The sequence below is a fragment of the Syngnathus typhle genome, linkage group LG1 (genome assembly GCF_033458585.1).
Source record: "Syngnathus typhle isolate RoL2023-S1 ecotype Sweden linkage group LG1, RoL_Styp_1.0, whole genome shotgun sequence".
In the NCBI taxonomy this organism is placed as follows: Eukaryota; Metazoa; Chordata; class Actinopteri; order Syngnathiformes; family Syngnathidae; genus Syngnathus; species Syngnathus typhle.
Window position 1 is genome coordinate 27,224,738 of NC_083738.1, and position 27,104 is coordinate 27,251,841.

At 51.0% G+C, this 27,104-nt stretch overlaps 2 protein-coding genes and 1 long non-coding RNA gene across 4 annotated transcripts; 2 read left to right on the forward strand and 1 right to left on the reverse strand.

Moving 5' to 3' along the window:
* Positions 1-331: 331 nt before the first annotated feature.
* Positions 332-8,164, forward strand: LOC133162728 (uncharacterized). The gene is made up of 2 exons (XR_009716267.1): positions 332-547; positions 6,842-8,164. It is a non-coding gene; the product is annotated as an uncharacterized LOC133162728 (long non-coding RNA).
* slc44a1b (solute carrier family 44 member 1b) lies at positions 1,293-8,451 on the reverse strand. 2 transcript variants are annotated; one of them, XM_061291988.1, is made up of 16 exons: positions 8,195-8,451; positions 6,881-6,970; positions 6,388-6,530; positions 6,177-6,313; positions 5,559-5,652; positions 5,185-5,354; positions 5,022-5,111; positions 4,808-4,953; positions 4,556-4,742; positions 4,260-4,428; positions 3,959-4,115; positions 3,804-3,887; positions 3,316-3,453; positions 3,019-3,255; positions 2,850-2,948; positions 1,293-2,126 (listed from the first exon to the last, which is right to left on the reverse strand). In XM_061291988.1, exons 1-16 carry the CDS (start codon positions 8,237-8,239, stop codon positions 2,103-2,105), a joined length of 2,010 nt encoding a protein of 669 aa, XP_061147972.1. In that variant the 5' UTR covers positions 8,240-8,451; the 3' UTR covers positions 1,293-2,102. The 2 variants fall into 2 exon arrangements, with proteins under 2 accessions (XP_061147972.1, XP_061147982.1); XM_061291998.1 differs by lacking the exon at positions 8,195-8,451 and adding an exon at positions 7,166-7,305.
* Positions 8,452-10,119: 1,668 nt separating this feature from the next.
* On the forward strand, positions 10,120-26,661 carry abca1b (ATP-binding cassette, sub-family A (ABC1), member 1B). Its single transcript, XM_061291751.1, has 49 exons — positions 10,120-10,282; positions 11,220-11,373; positions 11,913-12,006; positions 13,024-13,165; positions 13,239-13,357; positions 14,134-14,261; positions 14,378-14,581; positions 15,270-15,359; positions 15,776-16,016; positions 16,515-16,654; positions 16,724-16,840; positions 16,924-17,118; positions 17,185-17,390; positions 17,466-17,642; positions 17,725-17,947; positions 18,013-18,234; positions 18,303-18,507; positions 18,608-18,718; positions 18,799-18,973; positions 19,048-19,179; positions 19,246-19,523; positions 19,589-19,809; positions 19,876-19,948; positions 20,026-20,276; positions 20,401-20,452; positions 20,530-20,652; positions 20,723-20,871; positions 20,940-21,064; positions 21,132-21,230; positions 21,310-21,499; positions 21,566-21,660; positions 21,730-21,762; positions 21,829-21,934; positions 22,402-22,476; positions 22,544-22,713; positions 22,790-22,967; positions 23,045-23,160; positions 23,251-23,395; positions 23,464-23,587; positions 23,651-23,780; positions 23,851-23,977; positions 24,062-24,124; positions 24,185-24,291; positions 24,361-24,502; positions 24,577-24,711; positions 25,459-25,562; positions 25,650-25,742; positions 25,913-26,156; positions 26,217-26,661. Exons 2-49 carry the CDS (start codon positions 11,308-11,310, stop codon positions 26,364-26,366), a joined length of 6,885 nt encoding a protein of 2,294 aa, XP_061147735.1. The 5' UTR covers positions 10,120-10,282; positions 11,220-11,307; the 3' UTR covers positions 26,367-26,661.
* The last annotated feature ends 443 nt before the right edge of the window (positions 26,662-27,104 follow it).

The following is a 27,104-nucleotide window of genomic DNA, read 5'->3' on the forward strand; positions in this document are numbered from 1 at the left end:
AAGATGATCTTTTTTCTGAAATAATTTTACGTTCACGGACTTAAGTAGGAGTCAAAATTTGGGTGTGTATTATACATGGGTACAGGCTTTTTTCCAGCATCAACATGGCATTTTTAGGGTGCGTATTATACATGGGGGCGCATTATACATGGAAAAAAACGGTACGCATTCTGATTTTCCATAGTCCGGCTCATGTGTTGAATATTTTCTCTGTCATACAGCACATTTTCTTTTGCTGTGTGTGTATAAAATGTGGCAGACAAAGAGGGCAGCCACACCAAAGGGGGCGTACGAGAGCTCGCGGGTTCTTCTTCTCGGCATACACCTGGCTAGCTAGCCGTTAGCTTGGGAGTCATGTTGTTCACTTTGAATTTGTCCAGCTGATGTAGTCAAGAGAGTCTGACTTGCTCTTAAATGGTTGGGAATGAAGGAGCGCAAAAATTTCTGGGCAGCTAGACGTCTATTTGCCGACAAGGTTCTAATCTCGATGGTACCTGATGTGACGCCAGTTTTGCGCCACTTTTGAAGACTTTGGAGATCACTGAAGGTAAGATAGTCAACATTTTTAAATTCCACTTAAAACAACAAAAGGTTTGGCATGGTCCGTTCAAAAGATTCGTGGTTGCTCATAAAAAGTTCTATGAGGCGAAAGTTTGGAAAAACGACTGAATGTACAAATGCCAAATTAAATTAAAGATAGGCCTTATAGCCTTGAATTTGCACGTCATTTAATGAGAAGCCTCTTCAGAACAAATTCTGTATGTAAGTAAAATGAATGTTGATCAACTTTACTTTATTTGTATGTCGCATGATCATGGCATTTTCAGTTCCATTTTTTTCCTGCATATATATATGGATGTATATTTGGGGTGTCTAGAATGATTTTAAAAAAAAAAAACTCAGTTGCACCCACTGTGGAAAATTGAGCAATTTCTCTTCTGTAAATGTATATTGCCCATCAATCTTTCTGTGAAAGAATTTGGGGTATTTAAATTGTTTTAAATTTTTCCCCAAACGCATTTCACAAGCTCTATTATACATGATTTCTAAAAAATATATTTTTTATATTATGCAATATATATAATATATAGATGATCATATTTGTTGTTATTGTACCCCCATTTAAATCCAACATATTTTCTATTTGTAAAATATTCATCATCTGAACCAAATATTTTCCGAAATAATTTCTCAGCCCCCGTATTTGTCAGTGTAACCCACCTTTTGCCCCGGGAAAGAAAAATGACTAAAACGGTCCGTGTCACAATGATTAAAGGTAGAGGATGACAATCCACGGGTGATGATTTTTATTCGACTATTTTTCTTAAAAAAAAAAACAAAAAAAAACAGAATATAAGAAAGCATAAATATCAAAAAAACCTCCAGGAACAGAAAAGTTGAGTGAGCCAAAACGCTCGCTCGAGTCACATGACTTCCACGACGGCCATGACGACGAAGATGACAGCATGCCTGTTTCCTGCCGACCTGTTGGGAGTGTGCTGTGATGTCACAATTTTGCCAACCAGCACATGGCCTCGTCAAATGTTTTCAACGATCCTGGCGTCAAATCGAAAGTGGACGCTGTAGAAGGGTTCCGCTTTTACAGGTGGAGTGATCCGAAGAAGTTGAACTTCCTGTCCCGTTTGTTGGTGGTTGTCTTACGATCACTAGCGAGCGTCATCAGCACAAACGACGGCACTTCCTGGTAACACTTGAACTTCCTGAGAAGTTAGCGTCTCCAATAGGAAGCCTTTTTTAGTTTTTTTTATTGCCGTCGCCCCCGCCACTCATCACATTTGCGTCGCAACCGGAGTCCCCGATGACATCATCATCGTCAGTCAGATGGTTAAGCGTCTCGATGTCCAAATCAAGAAAATACAAACAAACCAACAAGTGTCCTTGAAGTGAAGATACGTCAGTCTCACAAAAGAAGGATCAAACCAAGAACAAAGGAGCAGTGCTTCCTTATAAAGTGCTTGTTACGTCGACTTATTGTTATTAAAATATTGTTTTCCTGGAGTGAAAAGACAGTAAACAAGTTACACGTTGCTAAAAAATAATTTTTTTCTTTCAACAAGTCCCACTGGCTGCTTTTCCATTGGTCAAGCCGAACTCGTCCCGGGAGCCTGAAACGAGAAAGACGCGGTGAAACGCGAACATTGTGGCTAATCGTGGACTAGCTAGCGGCTACGTGGCATACCGGCAAGGTGTTGCGATGATGATGATGAAGAGGTAGTGATGGAAAACCACAAAAAGGATCAAATGAATTGATGATGATGAAAAACGATGGGAGAGCAGCGATACCAGGTGTCATTCTTGAGACGATACAGCCCATGTTCCGATACCAGAAGCCGATACTTAAGGCAAAAATTGAGTAAGTCCTCCTCGGTACTCACGATTGATATATGGGCAAAATGGTATCAAGGCTGACAAAAACTGGTATCGAACACCCCCAATGAAGATGACGGTAATGATGACCATGGCAATGATGATGAAGATGACGATAAGGCAGTTAGCACGTAGCCGTTAGCTCGTGCACATCAGTGCTTGCGGTCGGTTCCGTCAGCGCACTGCGATTAGCTGGCGGAGCCAGTCGGTATGGGAGGGGCGGAGCTGGCGGGCTCGCCCAGCAGGCGTCCGAAGAGGAAGAGGGAGGAGGTGGGCAGATAGACGCACAGGAAAAGGAAGACGTCGTGGCTGAGGCACAACAGGAAGTCGGCGTGTGGCGTCAACGCGCAGTCCAGGAAGACGGCCACCAGGAGGTAGTAGACCTGGAACTCCTCCAGCTCCTCCCACTCCACATACACGCTGATGCTGGCCCCACCCCCTGGATCACCTCCCGCACTCACCATGGGTTTCATCTCCGCCCCCTCCGACGGCGCCTCCTTGACTCGGCTCCGCCCCCGGCCAACCACCCGCTCGGTGCGCCGGCTGCGCTCCACCAGTTCCTGCGCGCAAGCCGCCACATTGGAAATGTAGCCACAAAGAAGCGGCAAATTCTTTTTGAACGGCACTCACCATGAGAGCTTTGTCCATGAAGAACTCCTTTCCCGGCGTGCCGTCGTTGTACTTGGTGTCGATGGCGAAGCAAAGGAAGAGTACGTCTACCACCATCTCGAAGACAGACAGGAAGCAGTGCGCCACCAGGAAGGCGAACAGACAAACGATGACCAGGGGCAGCACCCACTCGGCGTAATCCCGCCGCGCATTGAGCAGCACCACGCCGGCGAACGCCGTGGTGGTGACGATCAGGATCTGGTGGAGGAAGAGGAGCTTAGCCCGTATCTGGACGGCATCAAGTCCGCCAGCGCTCACCTTCCCCAGGAAGAGCACAAAGTCCCCTATGGCGTTGACCGTGGCCACTCGCAGGGCGTTCTCCACCAGCAGGACAAAAGCGTCTCGCGCCGACGTGCAGAAGCCCGTACTGTTGATGGCCGTGGCTGCGTACGCGTTCTGGCCAAGGGCAAAAACTTTGATTCGTCTTTTGGATTTTTGACGACAACAACCGAACAACCAATGAGCCGTGGCCTTTTGTATTCCGACAAGACTATGTGAGATGTTCTGTGATATTATTATTACGGTAATTTTCGGACTATAAGTCGCACCGGAGTATAAGTCGCACCAGCCATAAAATGCCCAAAAAAGTAAAAAAAACATGTATATGTATATAAGTCGCTCCTGAGTATAAGTCGCCCCCCCCCCACCCAAACTATGGAAAAAAACGCGACTTATAGTCCGAAAATTACGGTGTTAGATTTGATTATCCAAGGTGTCCCAAGATTTGCCTGTCTGAAAGAAGTCACCTGATTGAGATAATTGAGGCACTTCTCCAAACACCACAAGCAGCAGATGCACGACTTGAGCGCGCAGCGAGCGCACGCGTTCTCCTGAAACACAAGGCGCACGCGTTAACTGAGCTCGCCGGGCCTCGAGATGACGCCACCGTCGCTGCCGTTACCTTCCCTTTGAGCTGCTTGTGCACGTAGATGAGGAGGAGTCTGGGGATCTTGACCAGCGTGATGATGAAGGAGCCTTTGGCCACCGTGCCCACGTGATACCTCAGCAGCCGCAAGGCCGCACGCACGATGGGCCACGCCGGAAGGCGCTTCTTGTCCCTGCAAAGGCGCCATCGCATAGTCACAATAGTCACGATCCTCGCAGGTGCCTTCACATACCGCATTCTTTATCTTCTGCGAAGAACGACGGACTAATCATAGTGGCGTGTTGACGCTAGCGCTACGTCCGGTTGCTAAACTGACCTGGTGAAATAGTAAGTGACCACGGCGCCCGCCACCGTCATCTGCTGGCAGGCCAAGATGAACTCGGTGATCCACAGCAGGCCCACGGCGTGGAACCACGTCAGGTACTCCAAGCGACCCGTCAGACGGAACTCGGTCAGGCCCGACTCCTCATTGTGCACCACCTCCCCTGCGGCGGCAGACACCAGCTCACTCTGAGGCTAGCTAGCGTTAGCGAGTACGGCCTATTGACGAGCACCCGCCCGTGACGTGACACGCGTTTGCCCGAGCGCTGGCAAGATGTTTGTTGCGCATACCGCTGGTTCCCAGGAAGAGCAGAACGAGGACCCAGTAGATCCAGAAGAGGAGCAGCACGAGGAAGGTCACGAAGGGCTGCAGCACCAGCAGCGGCAGGTGGATGAAAACTTTTCCGGCCACGTGGAACAAGGCGATGGCAAGTGCCACGCGCTTCCTCATGAACAGCATCAACAGCAGTAGGATCACCTGAGGGCGACAAAAGCTCGCAACAAAATCCCAACACCACCAAGTACTACTAACGGTCTCTGTACCGTGAAGACAGAGGCGGCGATGGCGTAGACCAGCAGCGTCTGGTCGTCGTCCTGACCCGGTTCTTCCTCTTCGGCCGGCTCGGCGTTTGTGTCGTTTCTGTGGAGACGGTGGTCCACGTAGAACCACCACAGGATGCTGGTCCCCGCTGAGACAACACACTCGTCACGCCAATGCTCCGACTTTGAAAACAAGGCCGGCGGGAAATGAGCTCACCTAGAGAGCCGAGCACCGCCACCGAGGTGAGGATCCACACCAGTACCGCCGAGATGTAGCGAATGATCACCGTCAGCGTCATCGACAACACTAAGACACACGCACACGGAGGTTAGGGAGTCGTAGACGTTGGCGGACTTTGGGGAAGCGTTTGGGAACTGACCCAGCGCAAGGAGACAAAGTCCTACGATGACTTCTTTGCTGGCCGCCACGCCGGCGATGACTCGGTGTAGGAAGGAGTCGTCGCCGACGAAGGTCACCACGGCTTCGGCGAACTTGGAGTAACACGAGATGTCCACGGGCGTGCAGCGGTTGAAGAGCGGCAAAGGCTTGCTGGGCATGCGGAGAACAGTCGCAGGTCAGAGGACAAGGTCTTGGACAAGGTCTTGGACAAGGTCTTGGACAAGGTCTTGGACAAGGTCTTGGACAAGGTCTTGGACAAGGTCTTGGACAAGGTCTTGGACAAGGTCTTGGACAAGGTCTTGGACAAGGTCTTGGACATGCTTGACGACTTCTCAAGATTGCGCTTGTGATTACCTAGGCGGGACAGGTAGTTTGGGACACTTGGTGAACCTCTCGGGTAGACTGGGGTACTTGTGACCCGCTAACTCGTAGGAACACAACTCGGAACCTGAAAGACACACGCAGACTTTTGTCATCACGATGGCTCTCCTTTGTTGTCTTTTCCAGCGGATGTTAGCCTAGCTTTTCATGCTAGCTCCGCTTCTTCATTGTTGCTACTGTAGCGAACATTTGCTTCGTTTCCAACGCGTTTGTTGCTCATCTGCAGTTCATTTTTTTCATCACGTGTGCTGTCACATGTTAACCGTTGTAATTACCAACAGACCCCTATAGATGGCGCAAAAGATAAAGGGTTTTATCTGATTAATTGTAGCAACTCTACACAAAAAAAAAATCTTCAAGTCACTGTTCTACTTGACATGTTTCATTGCACAGATGCTCGTTTTCTCTGCTTTTTGGTCACAATGTTGTGATTTTGGTGAAACCAACCAATGTTCTAGTTTGGATGAACAGCAAAAGCTTTTTCCTAGCATTTCTTTTGCTAGCATAATGTCGTGTCTCCGTCAAAATGACATTGAAAACCACAGGCCGTCCAAGTGTGTGTGCATGCACGGGTGGGCGGGCTGCTGTCACCATTGAGCGTGGCAAACGTCGTGAGGTCATTGTACGTGTGGAGGACGTGCGGGGGGCAGAGGGCCACGCAGAGCGCCACTGATTTCATCTTCCTCTGAACGATGTCGATGTTGCAAGGATCCAAGAAGAAGACGAACCTGAGAGGACGGACGCCACAACACGTTAGTCACGGAAAACGCGGGCGCCAGTGAACGAGTGAACGAGCACCGACTTCCTTTCCGTGTGGTCCAGACCACTGAGCCGGACGCCCTCCAAGGGTGGGTTCCGTTGTCCGCACGTGTTGCCGTAGCTGTCGTAGCCCAGGACCAGCCGGGCCGCGCCCCCCGACACCACCGTGAAGGCGCACACGCTGCCCTGAGGGACGCCACCGCAACAATTAGCACTTGCGGCGCATAGAACTTCTGGGTCAGGGGTGTCATCGGCGATCAGGGGCCATGTCGTGGGGGTCCCTTTTTTTTTTTGTTCAGATCGAGAATTTTTTTAGCATTGTGGAAATCAACCACAAGCGACTCATGGCGGCATACAAACTGCCGTGGTTGTCGGTGCGCCCTCCGGTGGACAAAATTAGCCACACCTCTTTCTACACTCGACAAATGAACTGTTTTATCCCCCCACAAGCCGGATCTGACTTCCCGCGGGCCACATGTTTGACACCCCTGTTCCAGGTTAGCGGGATCTAGGATGGTGAAGATGAGGACCGTTACCATGCCGACACAGAAGATGATGAAGAGCAGGAACCAGGGCAGGTCAGTGCAGCTTCGATCCTCCAGTGGTCTCCATTCTCTCTTTGTCCTCTGCAACACGCGCGCACGTAGACAAGGCACACGTCAATATGCGCGCGCACGCAACCGCGCGCACCGTTAGCAGGCCGAGTGACCCGGCGGCTAATAGGATGAAGAGCGACCATGAGCAGTATTGTTGGATTATGGGATGGAATCACTCGACGCTGCAGACGCGCAGCGAGCAGAACCGAACCGGGCCGAGCTCACCTCCGCGCTCCCGCAGCATCCCATCTCATCCCTGGGTGGGGGGGAGGACGTGCGCGCGATGTGACGGAGCTCGAACCGAGCGGCACCGACGGCCGGGGGTGGGGGAGTGGGGGGCCAGGCGGCGGCGGCGGGTTATTCGGCCCGCATTAAAAGGCCGAAGCCGGAAGCGGAAGCGGGTGCAATCCGGGCCGATGGCCGCCGTCTGTCCCTGCCTGCCTGGTCGTTCAAACGTCGGACGATTGGTCGCCGCCTCACTTCCTGGTGGACTGTCAGCGCAGCGGCCATTCATGTCACTGCGCATGCGCGCTCCCACAACAACAAAGCCCGCTCAGGCGCTTATCGACGCGACGCAATACTCGACGCCGCCACAAGAGGGACTCCTCGCGCGCACCAAGGCGGCTGTCTTCCAAGGCTGTCTGCTGGACTCTTCACTAAATCAACCATCAGAAGATTGAGCGGAGAAGATGAAGCCATTTTCAAATGAGCCTTTTGCTTGAAGACGCTAACACGATTTTGAATGTAATAATAAAAAGAAAATATGCTCCCGGCGACGTCGCGCCTAGTATGCAAATGTCTCCACATACCAAAACTGTGATGAGGTCACCATGGTAAAGGGGACTGTGATCTCATCATGGAGACTGAGTCCACACTCTAGAGTATGATGTCATCGTCATGGTGCATCCCAGGGATTAGCTACACACGGCTCTATCATGCAATTTTAAAGATCAGCAATACAAAAAAAAAGTACATTTGATGTGAGTATATGTGAATAATGATGTCACCAGTGTGTACAATATGATGTCATCACATGAGTGTACACTATACAATATGACACCACGTGACGTGATCATGTCGCAAAACAAGATGGTGGCCGCGTGTCATGGAGCGATGTCTTCAACTAGGAAGGTTTCAAAAATCACAAGCGGGTAGCGAAGGCAGAGGTCAAGCCAAATGGTCATTGTAATGACACAAAGAATAAACATCACGCCATCTTTGCAATGTTATGTCCTCAATTCGGATTTTCTCTACCTTCAACCTGTAGTGAGGTTGGTCCTCCGGACGACTGGCCTCCATCGTGATGGCTGTGCCTTCAGACACACAGAAGGTCCCGAGGAGACTTCGAAGGTCTCGGTAAATTTCGGAAGGCCGCAGATCCTCCCGGTGGGTTGGAGAGTCGTAAGCCCCTGGAGTGACTCGAAAAAGCTGGTTGTAGCCAAACTTTGAAGGATTTGGAAGGTCCTGGAGCGACTTGGAAGGTCTCAGACGATCTGGTCGGTCACGAGAGAAGGAGTTCTGCGCTGATGTGCACACAGATGTCTTTTGTCCTTTTGTTTACTGTTGTACCAGGCTGTGTGTGTGTTTGCGTGTGAGAGAATGTGTGCACACGAGACAAACAGTTCATTGATTTATTCGATGAGCACGCTTTATCTTCAAAATGTAAATGGGAAGCAACTGAAGTAAATGTCGAATAAAATGAATCATGTTCGTCGTAACTCGTACGTTGAAGTGATTGTGGTTTGTTTTCAGCTTCCAATTCATGAATGGTCGAAAACTTTGGCGAGCGCGACCTCTACCGGCTCTGTGGATGAACTTTGACACTGTCGTCACAGCGGTCAGCCACTTCACTCGAGTACGTAGCGTGGGAGTGAGTAGAGTCACGCACTGTCCTCATGCTGGATGAGGACGTTTCGTTTTGGGTCCAGTCCGATTTCAGCTTGTATTTTGTTGCCAGGCGAATGTGAATCCGCCTCGGGCCTTCGCTCTCAGTGACTGTGGCCAATACAGAGAACTTCAACTACACAGTCGTCGATTGTCAACGCATTCAACCCTTGAAGCGCTCCTGTTTCAAATTAGAACTTGACTAGCAAAGCATGACTGAAGAAATCATACGAGGGATGTTCAGGAGCACTTTTTTCCCCAGAAGCAAACCAATGCAAGTATGCAATCTTGAGTTCTCACCAATTTCGATACATCGATTACGATGCAGAACTCCAAACTCCACTAAGTGTGGACTTGTCGTGGTTTATATCGCTCAGTCTAGCAATTCCTCAATCGGTCCAGAGACCAAAAGTAAGTTGGAGACCAGTAGCGGAGCTTTCAAGTCTGTTCTCCAGCTGACTGGGCGAAGTGGCCTATATTTAAAAAGAGGTCCCAAAAGTGGACCTTTGAGGGACTCCATATGCCATTGAGTCAGATTCCACATTTTAAAAAAGTCCTTTTTGTTCCAAGTATCCATTCAAGGATTCTTCCCCGGAGTTTCCAAGTAGGATTAAATTCCCAAATTGGTGTTGTTGTTTTTTATTGTCCTTTTCTTGGCTGTATATTCTGTAGTGTCGTACTTTTTCTTGCACAGAATCGAGTTCAGTAAGTTCCTACGTGTACCAAATGACATGTATTTGTGAAGTAGTCACGCGCTGAGTATATCGGTGCCCGTTGTATCTAATGTCAAGCTGTCATATTAGTCCAGCTATCTTATCTTGTCATATTGATCTTATCTCCACACTTTGTCTAAAGTTACACGTAGTTTGTGTATTAGTACTTTGAGCAATTGAAGTAACAATAGTTAGGACCAAAAAGTGCAGAAGTTAATACTGGGAGTTGTTGTTGTTGGTGCTGTTGTGTTCCGTGTCGTCCGTGTCTAAGTCCAAGCAGAAATTGTACTTGTTTTGTGCAAAAGCTCTAATTCTGAAGGACACCGGAAATCAATTGTGTATGACCGAAAGTAAAGTGAGCAAGAATGATTTTACAAAGTAATAGCCATAGTTCTTTGTCGGTACGTATTTTACTACTTTTCTTACTACTCATGGCAACATTGACATTCTGTGTTGTGCCTTATTTTGCTGTCAATTTGACTTTTTTTTTTTTATGCTATGTATGTTAAGCAAAAGTTGGAGGCGGGCGAATTCGACCTTTATTTTGAAGTTTGAACGGAAGCACCTTGTTTCCTTACTTCTCCCGGTACGCTCTGGAATTCCGAGACTTTTTCAGCGGAGCTCTGCCTCACTCACTGGCCGCAGGGACGAAAAGCGCTCCGACGCAGAAACGCTCGACGACCACGACGACAGCAACCACAACCGCAAAGACAACAACGACTTGAAGACGAAGAACAACTTGACGGTAAGTGAACTTTTTCGTGACGTATTTTGGCCTGCCCTCAGGTGGGCTTCGGAAAGTCCGTCATTTCCTAAAGTTTCCCAAAGTTGACACATGACAACAAAAATGAGAAGGACTAGGTTGATGCAGTTGATTGACACGGTCATGCAATCAGTCTATCCATCGATCAGCTCCTCATCATTTTGCGGTGTGTGTACTGATCTCATTTTCTCAGATTCATAAAAACACAAAATAAGTTCTCCGATCAAGTCTGTCAATGATTGACAACCTGTTGATTGATTTGCTCCTGATCTAATTACGTTTTTAATGATGATTGTTTTTGACCGATTTCATTTAATGCTATCTATCTATCTATCTATCTATCTATCTATCTATCTATCTATCTATCTATCTATCTATCTATCTATCTATCTATCTATCTATCTATCTATCTATCTATCTATCTATCTATCTATCTATCTATCTATCTATCTATCTATCTATCTATCTGTCAATTTCTAACATGACCTACGTCAATGGGTAATCAATATTTTATCTCAGCATTGGAAATGCACACGCTAATCAATATCTACTATAACATGTGAGCATGTATCATTTGTTTAGCTATGACACACGCATCAATATGCAAATTAATGTTTAGTGTGCGCGAGTGAGTGTGTTTTTTGTGAGCTGGCCAAAAGTTGGACCTTCCCAACGTGAAGAGTCAAGAACGTGGTTTATTGATGTTTATTCACATTCCTTATGATGTGGAAATCGCTTTGGCCTGAAGGACAGAATATTAGGAAGCGTTTTCAGGTCAACACTGGTTATTGATTAGCGATCAGCGGAAGATTATCAGGTGTTTCTAATAAAGTGAGTGGCCGGGGTGATGATAGTGTGTGCGTGATCAGCACCTTCGCTATCTGACTGACTGACGCTGTGTTGACCTTTCCCCTTTGAGACGTGCGTTGGCGCATCCCGGAGAGTCGTCGAGGCTCGCCGCCTTTCCTGAGCGTCCTTCCCGTCAGGTGGTCGCCGCCGCCGCCGCCATGTCCCAGTGGTCGCAGCTGGCCTTGCTGCTCTGGAAGAACTTGACGTACCGTCGTAGGCAGAAGGTGAGAGGCGCCCTCGTTTTTGTCATCGCTTAAGAGCTGGCGTTTGGTCGAGAAAGACTCGAGGACGTGAGAAAAAAACATTATTCGATGGGGGCCAGACGCGTTCCTCACTTTTGCCGACGGTGAGAAGCAGTCATCTCAGCTTGTTAACGGCAGAGCGCCCTCTTGTGGACCAATCGTCATTCAGTGCTGAACAGTTTCAAGAGAAACGGAAACTACAGCGGCTTTGAGTTGGGATTATTTTTGAAAGAGCCAATATTAGACTCCCAAGGCTTGTTTTGGGGGTCTTGGACGTTTGGGTGGCATTTTAGCATGGACCCCAAATATAGGTCACCTTCATTTGACCTTTTCTAAATTTGTCACTGTGGCAAATTTTCCAACAAATGAAAAGTTCTGCCTAAAATGGTATTGACTCGGCTATAGCTCCACTAAAATCCCTTTGAAAGGATGAGGAAGTTGGGAAGGAAAATACGTTCTTGTGGAACTTGCTGACGCCAGGTGAAATCAAGTTGTCGACGTCTTTTTTGTTTGCCTTTCAGCTCCAGCTGCTGGTCGAGATCGTTTGGCCGCTGCTCATCTTCTTCATCCTGATCGGAGTGCGCCTCAGCTACCCGCCGTACGAGCAGCACCAATGTGAGTCCCTCCTCGTGTTTTTTATCTTTTTCTTCACGTTTTATCTGTCTTTATGGGCGTCATAATCGGGTGATGTCAGCTGCCGAAGGTCGGCCCGGTCTCGGCCGCCACGAGTCGGAGTCCTCGGATGCGATTGACGGTGGTTGGCTTTTCGTTCTTCTTTGCTCCTTTTATCGAGTTGAGTAGGCCACTTGACTGCAAAAAAAGAAGAGGAAAGCAAAAGGAACTTCCTCGTTTTCTTGCGCAACTTAATTCCTAATCATGAAATACGAAGTCGCTGTACATGCACTTTGTCTACTTGACTAGTTAATGTAAAAAGAAAAAAAATCGGACGATTCAAGGCTCATAAGATCCGGCGATATTGCGCAATGTCAACTTTCCAGTAAGCACAAATGCAATAAAAATGAAAAATACGAATGGCGATTGTGGAGAATATGAATAAAGTGGCAAAAGTCAGGGGTGGGGCCTCAAAAGAAAAAAAAAAATGGTCATCAACAAGGAGAAAACAGTGAGGAGGGAGTCGGGAAGTGCCGCAATCGCTATCTAGTGATCTCCAGTGTGCCAGCTTGCAATCATCAGGGCCATCTAAATGCTCAATAATGTGTGTGTCTGTGTGTGTGTGTGTGTGTGTGGTGATTTGAGGAATGCGCAGCGCGGTGATTCAGCGACTTGTAGCTTTGCAACCTGTCGCAACTTGTCGCTGACAAGCCAGCCGCGCTCCAAAATTGCGAGCCCGCGGCAAAACGTGCTACGGCTACGCTCTTCATTTTGTCCTTGCGAGAAATTGCCGCCATCCCGTCCCATTTTCATCTTCGCTGAGGAGAATCAAAGTCTCTCTCGGTTTTATCGTCAGCGTTCAGTTGAGAGAAAAGAAACGAGAGATGTCAAGACGACCGAGGTCACCTTGTTGTCGTTTGATTCTAATCAGCCGCCATAAACGGCTTCCTTGGCTTTGGGTCAAGGTCGCTCGGCGCCGCTCCCGCCGCGCCCGCCTGACTTCTTATTTGCCGTCCGCAGGTCACTTCCCCAACAAGGCCATGCCGTCGGCGGGCACCTTGCCGTGGATTCAGGGCATCCTCTGCAACGCCAACAACCCGTGCTTCCGCGGACCCACGCCGGGCGAGTCGCCGGGCGTGGTCGGCAACTTCAACGACTCCATGTGAGGCGCCACGCTTGGTTCGGGCTCTCCGTTTTGCCCGCCTGAGCATCCTGACCAGGTTTTATGCCCGCAGAATCTCTCGTCTGTTCTCCGACGCCAAGAAGATTCTTCTGTACAGTCAGAATGACAAGAACTTGGAGGGCTTCAAGGAGCTCGCGCGAGCCCTCCGAAAGCTTCAGAGCAGCAGAACAGGTGCCCGCAACACACCATCATCCAATCCACTTAAGTCCATTAAAAAAAAAGTCCAATGGCTCATCGGAATGTAGCAATCGGCAATTTCTTTTTTTGTCTTTATACCGAGGAAAATGGGTGCAAGCTTTGGACTCTTGGCAAACTTGGCACGCTGGCTGATGTGCTTGTGAATGGAGAACATTTGTCCTTGTCCTGCCCTTTTTTTTTTTTTGTCCTCTTGCCCGTTGAACAAATGGAATTCGCTGCTTTGTCTTTCAACGTGTTGAGTTTCCAACCTGCTCTGACCTGCTTTCATTGTGGCGGGAACGCGCCCGCTCAGGTGACCTCTCCGACTGAGAACTTCTGAATTCAAGAATGAATATTTGGAGTGGGCGAGCCAATTAGCATTCTGAAGGCCAACTTTTTTCCTCACTTGTTCAAAGTTGGCAACAAACATTGTTGTTGCCAGGGCGGCAGGATATTAGCATAGTAGCTGGCGTTGACCCGCTACGGTGGCGAGGTGTAATGGCAGATGGTTACCACGGTAACCATTCTTTTGGCTTCACGATCGGTGGCCGATATCATCGACTAGCTTCACGCATACCTTGAAATCATCCTACGTGGTTGGTATCGCTGCTCACCCAACCTTCGTATAGTTGATCAAAATATATAGTTGGTCGGCGGTGGACCGCTTGTGCAAGAGCCCCGGACAAGTGACAACTTGAGGCTGTGACATCATCAAGCGAGCTACACATCACCTGATGTGACTTGGTTGTGCGTGGGTGTGCGTTTCTCAGGTTTCAAGTTAAAACACTTCCTGCGAGATGATGAGACTTTGTCCAGCTTCCTGTTGAGGAACAGGAACGTGTCCTTCTCTCCGCCTGTGGTGGCTAACATCCTGGAGGCTGATGTCGACCTGGAGAAGGTCAGCGTCACACCGTCCATCCGTCCGTCCATCCATCCATCCATCCATCCATCCATCCATCCATCCATCCATCCATCCATCCATCCATCCATCCATCCATCCATCCGTGTGTTCAGGTCCTCCTGAAAGGCTTCGGCGTCCACCTGCGTGACGCCTGTCCTCACAGGCCAGGCGGCCGCAGCGTGCACGAGTTTGTCAACATCACGGACCCCCAAGCCGCCATGATGGTGCAGGCAGTGGTGTGCGGTGCCCCGACCGTGTGGCTCGACCACGCCGAGCGCAACTTCTTGGACAACGTGGACTTCCTCAAACCTATCGTGGTAAGACCCGCACACGCCTCGCTCAACTGGGGGGGTGCGTGTTGCAGGCGTGTTGCGACACATTTTTTTTCTTCTGTCAACAGTCTCTTTTTGTGTCGCCCGAGGGTTCTTTCTTTCTTTTCCTTTCCTACGAAACGGGAAGCGAGTGGGCGCGGCCCGAGCGTGTGAACCCGGGTCCACGTGTGTGAACCCGGGTCCTCCACGTGCTCGCTCACTGCCTTCTCGAATGCTCATTTCCATAGCAACGTGCTAGGGCTAGCCAAACAATGACGGGAACAAAAAAAAACGAGCTTTGGAGCTTTATGAGCAGTCAGCACTTGGTGTCCAAGGCACATGAGCGTGGGAGAGCTTGCCGTGGGAAGTGTAAAGCATGGTGTGCTTTTTTTAAATAATCAATTCTAAATCAATTTTATACATACCGTAATTTTCGGACTATAAGTCGCTCCTGAGTATAAGTCGCCCCCCACCCAAACTATGAAAAAAAACGCGACTTATAGTCCGAAAATTACGGTACATATAAATATCCCACTGAGTCTTGCGATCAGGGAGCTGTGAGTGACGAAAGGTCGTGTTTGCAATCTTTCACTCATTCCTGATTCCTTAATTGCTGCAAAGGTATTTTCAACACGCACCACCTAGATCTGCAAGATCAAACTCTTGACACAGCCAATGTCTGTTTTTGTCACAGAGGGACGTCAGATCAGACCCTGAAGCCATTCAGGATGTTTCCGTGGCAACCAATAAACTGCTGGACAGTCTCAGCTCCCTGGCTGTGGAGGTAAGACACTTCCCCTGGATGTCACCACATACTCAGTCCTGTCTTGCGGTCCGTCGTCCTGATTTTCGCTTCGCACCAAAGGTCGTTGGGTTGCGAGAGTGAGACTGAAGCAAAACGTGACAAATCATTTTATCCCCTTCACAGTCGGGACACCCGACGTCCCAGCTGAACAAAGAATCAGAACCAACAAACACGCGGTCGGTTTGCGCGCGCCACCAGCTGTCTCGCCCTCGTTGACTTGTACAGTCGGCAGAAACATCTGGAAGCGCCGCAGCGGACATTATGACGCGGGCCTATATTTTCTATTACACAGCCTGGCCCGTAATAATAACGCAAATGCAAAATGGCGAGGCTGAAAAACGAGGGAAGGACACCGATGGAAGTCTCAAGTTTGCGCTTTTGTACGTGTGTGGCAGTTGGCCGGCATGAAGAGCTGGATGGATCTGAGGAACGAGATCATCTTCCTGACGCGCAACGCCACGTCCTCGCCCAGCGCCATGTACCAAGCCGTGTCGCGCATCGCCTGCGGCCATCCCGAGGGCGGCGGCTTGCAGATCAAATCCCTCAACTGGTACGAGGACAGCAACTACAAGGCGCTCTTCGGGAACCACAACAGCAGCGAGGACGACGCCGCGCAGCACTACGACAACTCCTCCAGTCAGTGCCAGCTTCATGTCTTCACGCCACCGCCTCCTGTCCTGTCCTACCTTCTCGTTGCGCTTCCTGTCAAGTCCACGCGACGAAGCTTCTCGTCCTGTTTGCATCACGCTGCTTCCTCTCCGATCGGCAACACTCCGTTACTGTCCAAAATGGCCGCCAAAGTGCTCGACTACCGTAATTTTCGGACTATAAGTCGCGGGTTTTTTCATAGTTTGGGTGGGGGGGCGACTTATACGCAAGAGCGACTTATATACATATATATGTTTTTTTTTCCCTTTTTTGGGCATTTTATGGCTGGTGCGACTTGTACTCCGGTGCGACTTATAGTCCGAAAATTACGGTAGTCTGAAATTGACTTCCAGTGGCAGCGTCTTGGGAAAAACGTGCATTCCTGACAACGCGGGCGCCATTTTGAAAATACACTTTCGCATTTGTCATCTTGGAAATCTTTCGCGTCGTGTTCGAAATATTGCGTTTGCTCGTGTGTGCGCACAGCTCCTTTCTGCAACAGTCTGGTGAGGGACATGGATTCCAATCCCATGTCCAGAATGATCTGGGAGGCCGTGAAGCCGCTGCTGATGGGGAAGATTCTCTACACTCCCGACACGCCCGCCACTCGCCGGGTCATCCACGAGGTGAGTCCGGTTTCCAGTCCCCCAATGCGTTGGACGAGGCGCGTCCCAAAGACGTGCGTTTTCTCGTAGGTGAACCGGACATTTCAGGAGCTAGGCGTGTTCAGGGACTTGGAAGGAATGTGGGAAGAGATGAGACCCAAAGTTTGGAACTTCCTGGAGAACAGTGAACAGATTAACCTGATCCGGGTAAGCCGTCGCTCGGGCTCAACGAACGGCACACGATTGATTTTCTGGAGATGGGAATCCAATAAATGTCGCCTGGATTGCAGTCCCTGCTGAAAAACAACGTGACCGCCAGATACTTCCACGCTCACTTGGCCGACACCGACTGGACGGTGGCCGACGTCTCCAACTTCCTGTCCAGGCACGCCGACGAGCGGCGAGCCACCAGCGGCGCCATTACCTGGAGGGACGTCTTCAATGAGACGGACCAGGCCGTCACTGGCATCGCTCGCTTCATGGAGGTGAGGTTAAAACACGCAAAGGCTCAAACGCTAACTTCAGCGTCACATGACGATGATCCGTTTCAGTGTGTGAATCTGGACAAGCTGGAGCCCGTCCCCACTGAGGAGCACATGATCAACGACTCCATGGTTCTGCTGGAGGACAGGAAGTTCTGGGCCGGGATCGTCTTCCTAGACGTTGGCGCCAATGCCACTGAGCTTCCCTCCAACGTCAGCTACAAAATCCGCATGGACATCGACAACGTGGAGCGGACCAATAAGATCAAAGACGCGTAAGGCCGCACCCGAGCTGCGACGTGTAGAACGTGTGATGAGACCTTCGCTCTGGTTGGTCTGGTTCTTCTCAGGTACTGGGACCCAGGTCCTCGTGCCGACCCCTTTGAGGACATGCGCTATATTTGGGGCGGGTTCTCCTACCTGCAAGATGTCATTGAGCAGGCCCTGGTCCGAGCCATGACGGGCACCAAGGAGAAAATGGGCGTCTACATTCAGCAGATGCCCTACCCGTGCTACGTGGATGACATGTACAGTGTGCCGCCGGTCGACCCTCGCCGGGCAGGGCGCCGAAAAGTGTGCTCACCGGGTCTCGTTGTCCCAACCCTTCAGCTTCCTGCGTGTGATGAGCCGCTCCATGCCGCTCTTCATGACGCTGGCCTGGATGTTCTCCGTCTCCATCATCCTGAAGAGCGTGGTGTACGAGAAGGAGGCGCGTCTGAAGGAGACCATGAGGATCATGGGATTGGACAACGGCATCCTGTGGTTCAGTTGGTTCATCAGCAGCCTGATTCCGCTGCTCATCAGCGCCGGGCTGCTGGTTCTGATGCTCAAGGTCCGGCGATTTGTTTTCGCAGCAGTCAGCGGGCCAATGTTTACGCTCATCAATCCCATTCCCAGAAAGGAAACTTGCTGCCGTACAGCGACACCGGTGTGGTCTTCCTCTTCCTGGCCTCCTTTGCCGTGGTGACCATCATGCAGTGCTTTCTCATCAGTACGGCATTTGCTCGAGCCAATTTGGCCGCAGCCTGCGGAGGAATCATCTACTTCACGCTGTACTTGCCTTACGTACTTTGCGTGGCCTGGCAGGACCACATCGGCTTTGCCGCCAAAGTCTTTGCGGTAAGAACGCATTTGGGGTGACTTCTTCACAGATGGAATCACCAAGTCTGCCTCGCTAACTCCTGCAGAGTCTCCTGTCCCCCGTGGCCTTCGGGTTTGGCTGCGAGTACTTTGCTCTGTTTGAAGAGCAGGGCGTCGGCATCCAATGGAAGAACCTGGTGGCGAGTCCCCTGGAGGAAGACGACTTCAGCCTGCGCACTGCCATCATCATCATGTACTTTGACTCCTTCCTGTACGGACTCCTGACCTGGTACATCGAAGCCGTCTTTCCAGGTGGGGAAAAGGAACGCTTTTGTTGCTACGGCAACCGGCCCGTGACATCATTTCCATTCACCAAATGAGACTCTGGTCGTGACTTGATTTTGCGCGGCAGGCCAATACGGCATTCCTCGGCCGTGGTACTTCCCCTTCACCAAGTCCTACTGGCTCGGAGACCAGGACAAGTCCAACAAAATCCCTCTGAACCACAGAGGCAACCCTGTTGGTGAGAATGCAAAGAAACATACTCGACAAATAAAATAAAGCGATCTTGAGAATGTTCACGTCTGCGGCGTTGCCATGCAGCCGTGTGCATGGAAGAGGAACCCGCTCATATTGAGCCCGGCGTCTACATCGAGAATCTGGTGAAAGTCTACCGACACGGAAAGAAGCCGGCGGTGGACGGACTGACTCTGGGCTTTTACGAGGGACAGATCACCTCCTTCTTGGGACACAATGGTGCCGGGAAGACGACCACCATGTGAGTCGGACAACCGCAACCTAGATTTGGAGAGAATTTGGAAGTTGGAGCGGCTCAGCTGTTTATCGTTACAGGTCCATCCTAACCGGTCTGTTCCCACCCACCTCCGGTACCGCCTACATTCTGGGCCGAGACATCCGCACGGACCTGAGCGCCATCCGGCAAAGTCTGGGCGTCTGCCCTCAACACAACGTCCTCTTCAGCATGTAAGCGCTCGGCCGCTTTCTACCTCTCCGCGGTCGCCGCTGACAGTTCCCTGGCGCCCCCTGTAGGTTGACGGTGGAAGAGCACATCTGGTTCTACGCTCGACTCAAAGGCCTGTCGAAGGAGCAGGTGAAAGGCGAGATCGAGCAGATCCTCCACGACACGGGCCTGCCGCACAAGCGCAAATCCAAGACCAGCACGCTCTCCGGCGGCATGCAGAGGAAGCTATCCGTCGCTTTGGCCTTTGTCGGGGGTTCAAAGGTCGTCATCTTGGATGAGCCCACGGCTGGAGTCGATCCTTACGCCCGAAGAGGCATCTGGGATCTGCTGCTGAAATACCGCCAGGGTGAGTTTCTTGTTGTTGACGCTGTCCAAAAGGACCAGGCGTCATTTGAGAGATATGTCCCTCAGGTCGCACCATCATCCTGTCCACGCACCACATGGACGAGGCCGACATCCTGGGCGACCGCATCGCCATCATCTCGCACGGGAAATTATGCTGCGTTGGCTCGTCGCTCTACCTCAAAAACCAGCTGGGGACGGGCTACTACCTGACCCTGGTCAAGAAAGACCCCGAACCCTCGCTCAACTCCTACAGGAACTCATCCAGCACCGTCTCCCTCACCAAGAAGGTCCCGTAGCACCACGCTCACAGAATGATATCAAATCTCCCAGGGCTCACTTTGTCTCCGCTACAGGACGAGAACGGTTCCGTCAGCAGCAGTGACGCCGGACTGGGCAGCGAGCAGGAGAGTGAGGCCACCACCATTGGTGAGCAGCACCCCGCTTCGCCCCGCCTTCTTGGCTTTGCTCCAGAATCACGCTTCATCTTTTGTCTCCTGATTTAGAAAACGGTCAGGCAGCGTCGGTCTGCGACGCGCCGCTCCCCCCGGTTGACACCTCCCAGGTGACCGGACTGATCCTGCGCCACATCCCCGCCGCCCGCATGGTGGAGGACCTCGGGCACGAGCTGACCTTCGTCCTGCCTTACTCGGCCGCCAAGGACGGAGCCTTCGTGGAGCTTTTCCGAGAAATGGACGACAAGCTGAGCGACTTGAACATCTCCAGTTACGGCGTGTCCGACACCACCTTGGAGGAGGTGAGATGTTCTCCGACCCGCAACCAATTCTTCCGATGATGTATCGTTCGTTTATGTGTGCAAAAGGTCTAAAGAACCATTTTGCACTCATCCCATCATTTTCAACCATTTTTTTTTCTGGCAGATTTTCCTGAAAGTGGCCGAAGATAACGGCGTGGACACGGACGTGCCCTCAGGTAACGTCCCGTCGTCGACACGCCTGATGCGTTTCGTACTCGAGCCGCTTCAACCGCCGACTCCTCGGCGTGTGCAGATGGAACGCTCCCCGTCCGGCGACGACGGCGGACTCACGCCTTCGGAGGAGGCGACCCTCAGAGCTGCCTGAGGCCTCTGACGGACGAGCGGGACGACGACGACGGGTCCGACAGCGATTTCGGTACGCTCGGATGATGACCACGAGTTTACGCGTGTGCTCAAACCGTCCGTACGGGTGTGTGGCTTTCCAGAGAGTCGGGAAACGGACAGGTTGAATTGCGTCGGTGGGAAAGGATCGGCCAAAGCGAGTGGCTGGAATCTGAGGAAACAACAGTTTGTGGCGCTCATGTGGAAGAGATTCCTTTACGCCCGGCGCTCCCGCAAAGGATTCTTCGCTCAGGTGGGCTCCCGTCGGCTGCTGTTTTTTCCTCAAGAACTCTCCGTCCATGACGTGGCGGTGTCTCGCAGATCGTCCTCCCCGCCGTCTTTGTCTGCATCGCGCTCGTCTTCAGTCTCATCGTCCCCCCTTTTGGGAAATATCCCAGTTTGGAACTGCAGCCCTGGATGTACGAAGACCAGGTCACTTTCTTCAGGTACTTGCGGCAAAACGTTCTGAGCTTCTCCTGAAAACGCCAAACACGTTTGTTACTCGCCTCGCAGTGACGACGCGCCGGGAGACGCCACCATGCAGAAGTTGCTGGCTTCCCTTTTGGATCCGCCGGGACTGGGGACGCGTTGCATGTTGGGACATCCTGTCCCGTAAGATCCCGCCCCGACTCGTCGTCTTCTTCCCGTCTTCGCTCCTCTCATTTGTCTTGGCATTTTCCCGCCATCTCAGAGAGGCGCCGTGCACGATGGGGGACGACGACTGGAGTGTTCCGGAAGTCCCCGACAGCGTCAGGCAGCTGTTCTCTTTCGGAAACTGGACCATGGAAGACCCGTCCCCGGCCTGTTCCTGCAGCTGCGACGGCAAGAAGAAAATGTTGCCCGATTGCCCCGCCGGCGCCGGAGGGATGCCCCCGCCCGAGGTTAGCCGTGACGTCGCCGCCGTGCCCTCGCGGGGGCGGAGTCGGTGACGTGCGCTTTGTGTTCAGATGAAGTTGAGTTCCACCGACACACTGCAGAACCTGACGGGGCGGAACATCTCCGACTATCTGGTCAAAACGTACGCGCAGATCATCGGCAAGAGGTAGCGGGCGCGCGATGCACACGGCAAGTACAAGCCGCGCACAAAACTTTGCGTTTGTGTCATCCTCAGTTTGAAGAACAAAGTTTGGGTCAACGAGTTCAGGTGAGTTTGCGTGATCGCCGGCGATGTTTTCAATCCATACTGACCCGGCCGTCCCTTGACCGATAGGTACGGAGGCTTCTCGTTGGGTGCCAGGAGCACTCAGGTCCTCCCGCCGGCCGGCGAGGTCGACGACGCCATCGAGCGCATCCGGAAAATCTTTGAACTCGCCAAGGTTCGTTTCCCTCCGAGTCGTTACACTGGGAGACAAATTAAAAAAAGAAATAAAAAATTGGGTTTTGTTTTTTATGTCGATTAAAACTGAATTTGACATGAGAAAACCGAGCTGTCAGACATCACTCGACAAAAATTGTCTTCTCCCAGTCGTTTATTTATTTATATATTTATTTTTTTGTTTGTTATTACCGTAATTTTCGGACTATAAGTCGCACCGGAGTATAAGTCGCACCAGCCATAAAATGCCCAAAAAAGTGAAAAAAAACATATATATGTATATAAGTCGCTCCTGAGTATAAGTCGCCCCCCCCACCCAAACTATAAAAAAAAACGCAACTTATAGTCCGAAAATTACGGTATGCTCTCATCCTTTTTGTTGCAACCCGGTCAACCCGACGTGCGCTTATTTTTACGAGTCATCTTGAAGGTGTGACGATGAGCCGACCTTTGAATGTTACTCAACAGGGAGGCGCCGCCGATCGCTTTCTTGACAATTTGTCGGGCTTCATCAACGGTTTGGACACCAAAAATAACGTCAAGGTGAGCAACACACACACACTTGAATGATTAATGGACGGATTGATTGGAGCGTGGCGGGGGGGATCAGATCTGGTTCAACAACAAAGGCTGGCACAGCATGGGCTCCTTCATTAACGTGATGAGCAACGCCATCCTGAGGGCCAACCTCCCTCCCGGCGAAGACGCCAGCCGCTTCGGAATCCGAGCTTTCAACCATCCACTTAATTTGACCAAGGAGCAGCTGTCCCAGGTGGCGCTGTGAGTGAGCGAGCAAGCACGCATGCACGCACGCACGGCTTGTCCCACGCGTCAACGATCAATGATTGCTCTCCAGGGTCACGACCTCAGTGGACGTGCTGGTGTCCATCTGCGTGATCTTTGCCATGTCCTTCGTCCCGGCCAGCTTTGTGGTCTTCCTCATTCAGGAGCGCGTGAGTAAGGCTAAGCACATGCACTTCATCAGCGGCGTCCACCCACTCCTCTACTGGACCACCAACTTCATCTGGGACATGGTGCGTCTGCGTCTGCCCTTCCGTCCGTGCGCCGGCTAACTAGCGCCGGCTAACTAAGCCACGTTGCGTCCCCGCAGTGCAACTACATCGTCCCGGCGACGCTGGTCGTTCTCATCTTCGTGTGTTTCCAACAAAAAGCTTACGTCTCCTCCACAAACCTGCCCGTGCTTGCGCTGCTTCTTCTGCTCTACGGGTACACGCACGCACGACACACACGTGAGGACGACTTCATGCGGTTGCGCACGCGCGGTGACGCGGGTGCGGCGGTGTCGCGTGTGCTCAGGTGGTCCATCACGCCGCTGATGTACCCGGCGTCGTTCCTCTTCAGCATCCCCAGCACGGCCTACGTGGTCCTCACCAGCGTCAACATCCTCATCGGCATCAACGGCAGCATCTCCACCTTCGTCATGGAGCTCTTCGGGGATCATGTGAGCGAGCGTACGTTCGCCAACCGCCGCCGCGTTGCTAGCGTGCTAACGTGCTGACACGGCCACAGGAGATCGGAGGCATCAACGACATCCTGAAGAACGTCCTGCTCATCTTCCCTCACTTCTGCTTGGGGCGAGGCCTCATCGACATGGTGAAAAACCAGGCCATGGCCGACGCGCTGCAGAGATTCGGTAACACGCGCACACACACGCCAGTGTGACATCAGAATGTGACGGGTTGTGTGCGTGTGTCAGGAGAGAACAGGTTGCGTTCACCTCTGGAATGGGACATGGTGGGAAAGAATTTGTTCGCCATGGCGGTGGAGGGCGCCGTCTTCTTCATCATCACTGTCCTCATACAATACAGATTCTGTGTCAAACCCAGGTGAAATGCACACGCACACACACACACACACACACACGCGTGTGCGCTCGCTCACACAATTTCATATCAGGCCAGTGAGTCACATGACCAAACTGGGAGTTCTGGGAGAGGAGGACGAAGACGTGGCTCGGGAGAGGCAGCGCATCGTACATGGACTCGGACAAGGACACATCCTGGAGCTCCGACAACTCACCAAGGTTATCGTTTTTGTGTGTTTGTGCGCAGCAGTGATGTTTCAATAAAGTTGCGGTTGTCCTCACTTGCTCCTTTCCGCCCCGCAGGTGTTCAAAAGGAAACAGAAGCCGGCAGTCGATCGACTTTGTGTTGGAATTCCTCCTGGCGAGGTTTGTTTCGTACACACACACGCACAAGTGTGTGAGTGTTAAGTGTGCATGTTTGGTCAGTGCTTCGGTCTGCTGGGCGTGAATGGAGCCGGAAAGACAACGACCTTCAAAATGCTAACGGGCGACACCATGGTAACCAGCGGGGAGGCCTTCCTGGCTGGAAAGAGGTGAGGTCAAAGTTGATGGTACTTGTTAAGGTCCCGCGCTGTCATACTAACAAGCTAACTGCTCGTTAGCATCCTGCGGGAGCTGGATCAGGTCCACCAGAACATGGGCTACTGCCCCCAGTTTGATGCCATCAACGAACTGCTGACAGGAAGAGAACATCTGGAGCTGTACGCCATCCTCAGAGGGGTTCCCGGCAAGGAAGTCTGCGACGTGAGTGACGGGCCTGCCAGGCGTCCTCCTGAGACATTTGAGTTCTGAGAAGACGGTGACCATGTGATCCACAGGTGGCCGAGTGGGGCATCAGGAGGTTGGGCCTGCTCAAGTACGCCGACAAAGCCGCAGGAAGTTACAGCGGTGGCAATATGCGCAAACTTTCTACCGCCATGGCGCTCATCGGAGCACCGCCCGTCGTCTTCCTGGTGAGTGAGGCAATGCGGGGAGATGCATCAAGCTAACCTTAGCTACTACATTAGCATCCCTTTAGCCACATTGCCGCAGCTTTAAATTAAATTAAATTAAATTAAATTAAATTAAATTAAATTAAATTAAATTAAATTAAATTAAATTAAATTAAATTAAATTAAATTAAATTAAATTAAATTAAATTAAATTAAGGTTGGGATAGTACAGGACACAAATGAAGGCAAGACGGGAGGTGGGAGTGCATCAGGGATCCCCTTTGAGTCCCTTTGTCTTTCCAATGGCTGACAGATGAGCTTTGGAAACTGGATGAAATTTTGATCTGCTGGTAGAGGAACATTTAGAAGTTGAAGGCCTGCTGAAATGGAGAGCACTGAGATTTTTGTTGTTGTACCTTAGTGTGTTCCAAAAAAAAGTTTCTTCCACAAAGTCCTGCTTGAAGCTTTCCTATATTTGGAGGCGATTGCTAATGCGAGGTCGTTTACGCGTGGGGCTCCATTGCTGTTGTTGATCAACTCGTGATCAATTAATCTACAAGAAGCTGCTAATCAGATTTTTTGAGGTTACACAAGAGATTTAGCAACCCGCGGGGCCAATCGGTGCGAAGCTTTGGGTTAGGCAACACGGAGGACTCATTTGAATTGCCGCGGCGAGGATGCCACTTGTCCTGGTCCTCGCGGCCTTCTGTCTTTGCTTCCTGTTGCGCCTGTGGGCGGAGCTAACCCTGGCTGTCGCTGTGGTAACAGGACGAGCCGACCACGGGGATGGACCCCAAAGCTCGACGAGCCCTCTGGAACTGCATCCTCGGCGTCATCAAGGAGGGACGCTCGGTGGTGCTCACCTCGCACAGGTGCCTGCCGCTATCCTTCGTATCGTCGTCCGTCAAGTCGTTCCTCGTCCTCCTGTTTCTAAACTATGTGCCCTATTTGTGTGTCAGCATGGAGGAGTGTGAAGCATTGTGCACCCGCATGGCCATCATGGTGAACGGCAGGTTCAAATGTCTCGGCAGCGTGCAACATTTGAAGAGCAGGTACGACAGCGTGCACGCACACACCAAAATGGCCACCAAAATTCACATCTTTTGCCCACGTCAACCTCGGAAAATATTAAAACAATCACCAGCTCGTATTGGATTTGTTGGGCATTCAAAAATATTTAGACTCTCCCTGCAGGATTGGCTAAACATGAGTTTCGGTGCAGGTTCGGCGACGGCTACACCATCATCCTGCGCGTGGCGGGCCCCGACCCCGATCTCGTCCCCGTCATGAAGTTCATCGAGAGCGAGCTGAGCGGAAGCACGCTGAAGGAGAAACACCGAAACATGCTCCAATACCAGCTGCCGTCGTCACGATGCTCGCTCACGCACATCTTCTTCACCCTCGCCAACAACAAACACACGCTCAAGATTGAAGACTACTCCGTCACGCAGACTACACTCGACCAGGTACACACACACACGGACACACACAGATGGGCATGACATGCTTACGGTTTTACCTGTTAGGTGTTCGTGAACTTCGCTAAGGACCAAAGCGACGACTATCACTTGAAAGATGCTCCCTCGTCTTCCTCCTCAACGAAGCGGCGCCGGGCCGGAAACGCAGTTCGCGTGGACCTTTCTCATGCGGACCCCAGCAAAGAGAGCATCATGTGACCGCATCAGGAGAGGGATCACGTGACTTGCTATTTGATACCCGTCCACGCGACGGGCTAAGCGGACGCTCGTCGCCACGCAATGCAAATTTATTTCCGCCGCCGGCGGTGGGTGGGCTTGGCCTCGCCGAACGGCGGAAGAAAAAAACTTGAAGCGGTGCCAGCGTGCGGCCGCCACGGAACGATGTCGAAGATTCCAAATCATTTCAAATCAGAGTCGTTTATTTTATTTATCTTTGTTAGACTGCCAATCAAAGTGTTGTTGATTTTTTTAAAAAAGAAAATGTTTGAAATTACGTCAGTGTTGTGTTTTTCTCTTAAAAAACAAACAAACATCAAACTGTTACTGAAAATATTCAAATCAAACAAATCCACGGAACAGCGGTATTTGGAACAAACCACTCCAACCACATCATGGGAAGACATCGGTATCATCTTTGGAAGGTCGCATTTGCGAAGGCGTCACGTCCAGTTGGATTCGTTAGCAACAACAAAAAGTCCTTCGTATTCCCAAACCAGATGGTCTCAACTGAGATGCTCTCAGAGAGACATGGAGAAAAAGAACAAAAAAACAAACCGTCATTTTGAAAACACTGGAGCTAAATGGAAAACATATATAAGCATTCGAACGGTCTGACTGGATTCTCTCAGAAGAGCATCAAACTGCTGCTGCTCATCCCGAATAAATCTGCAGTTCTAAAGGCTTAACTAATATTTCCTGAAATATATTGTGAAATTG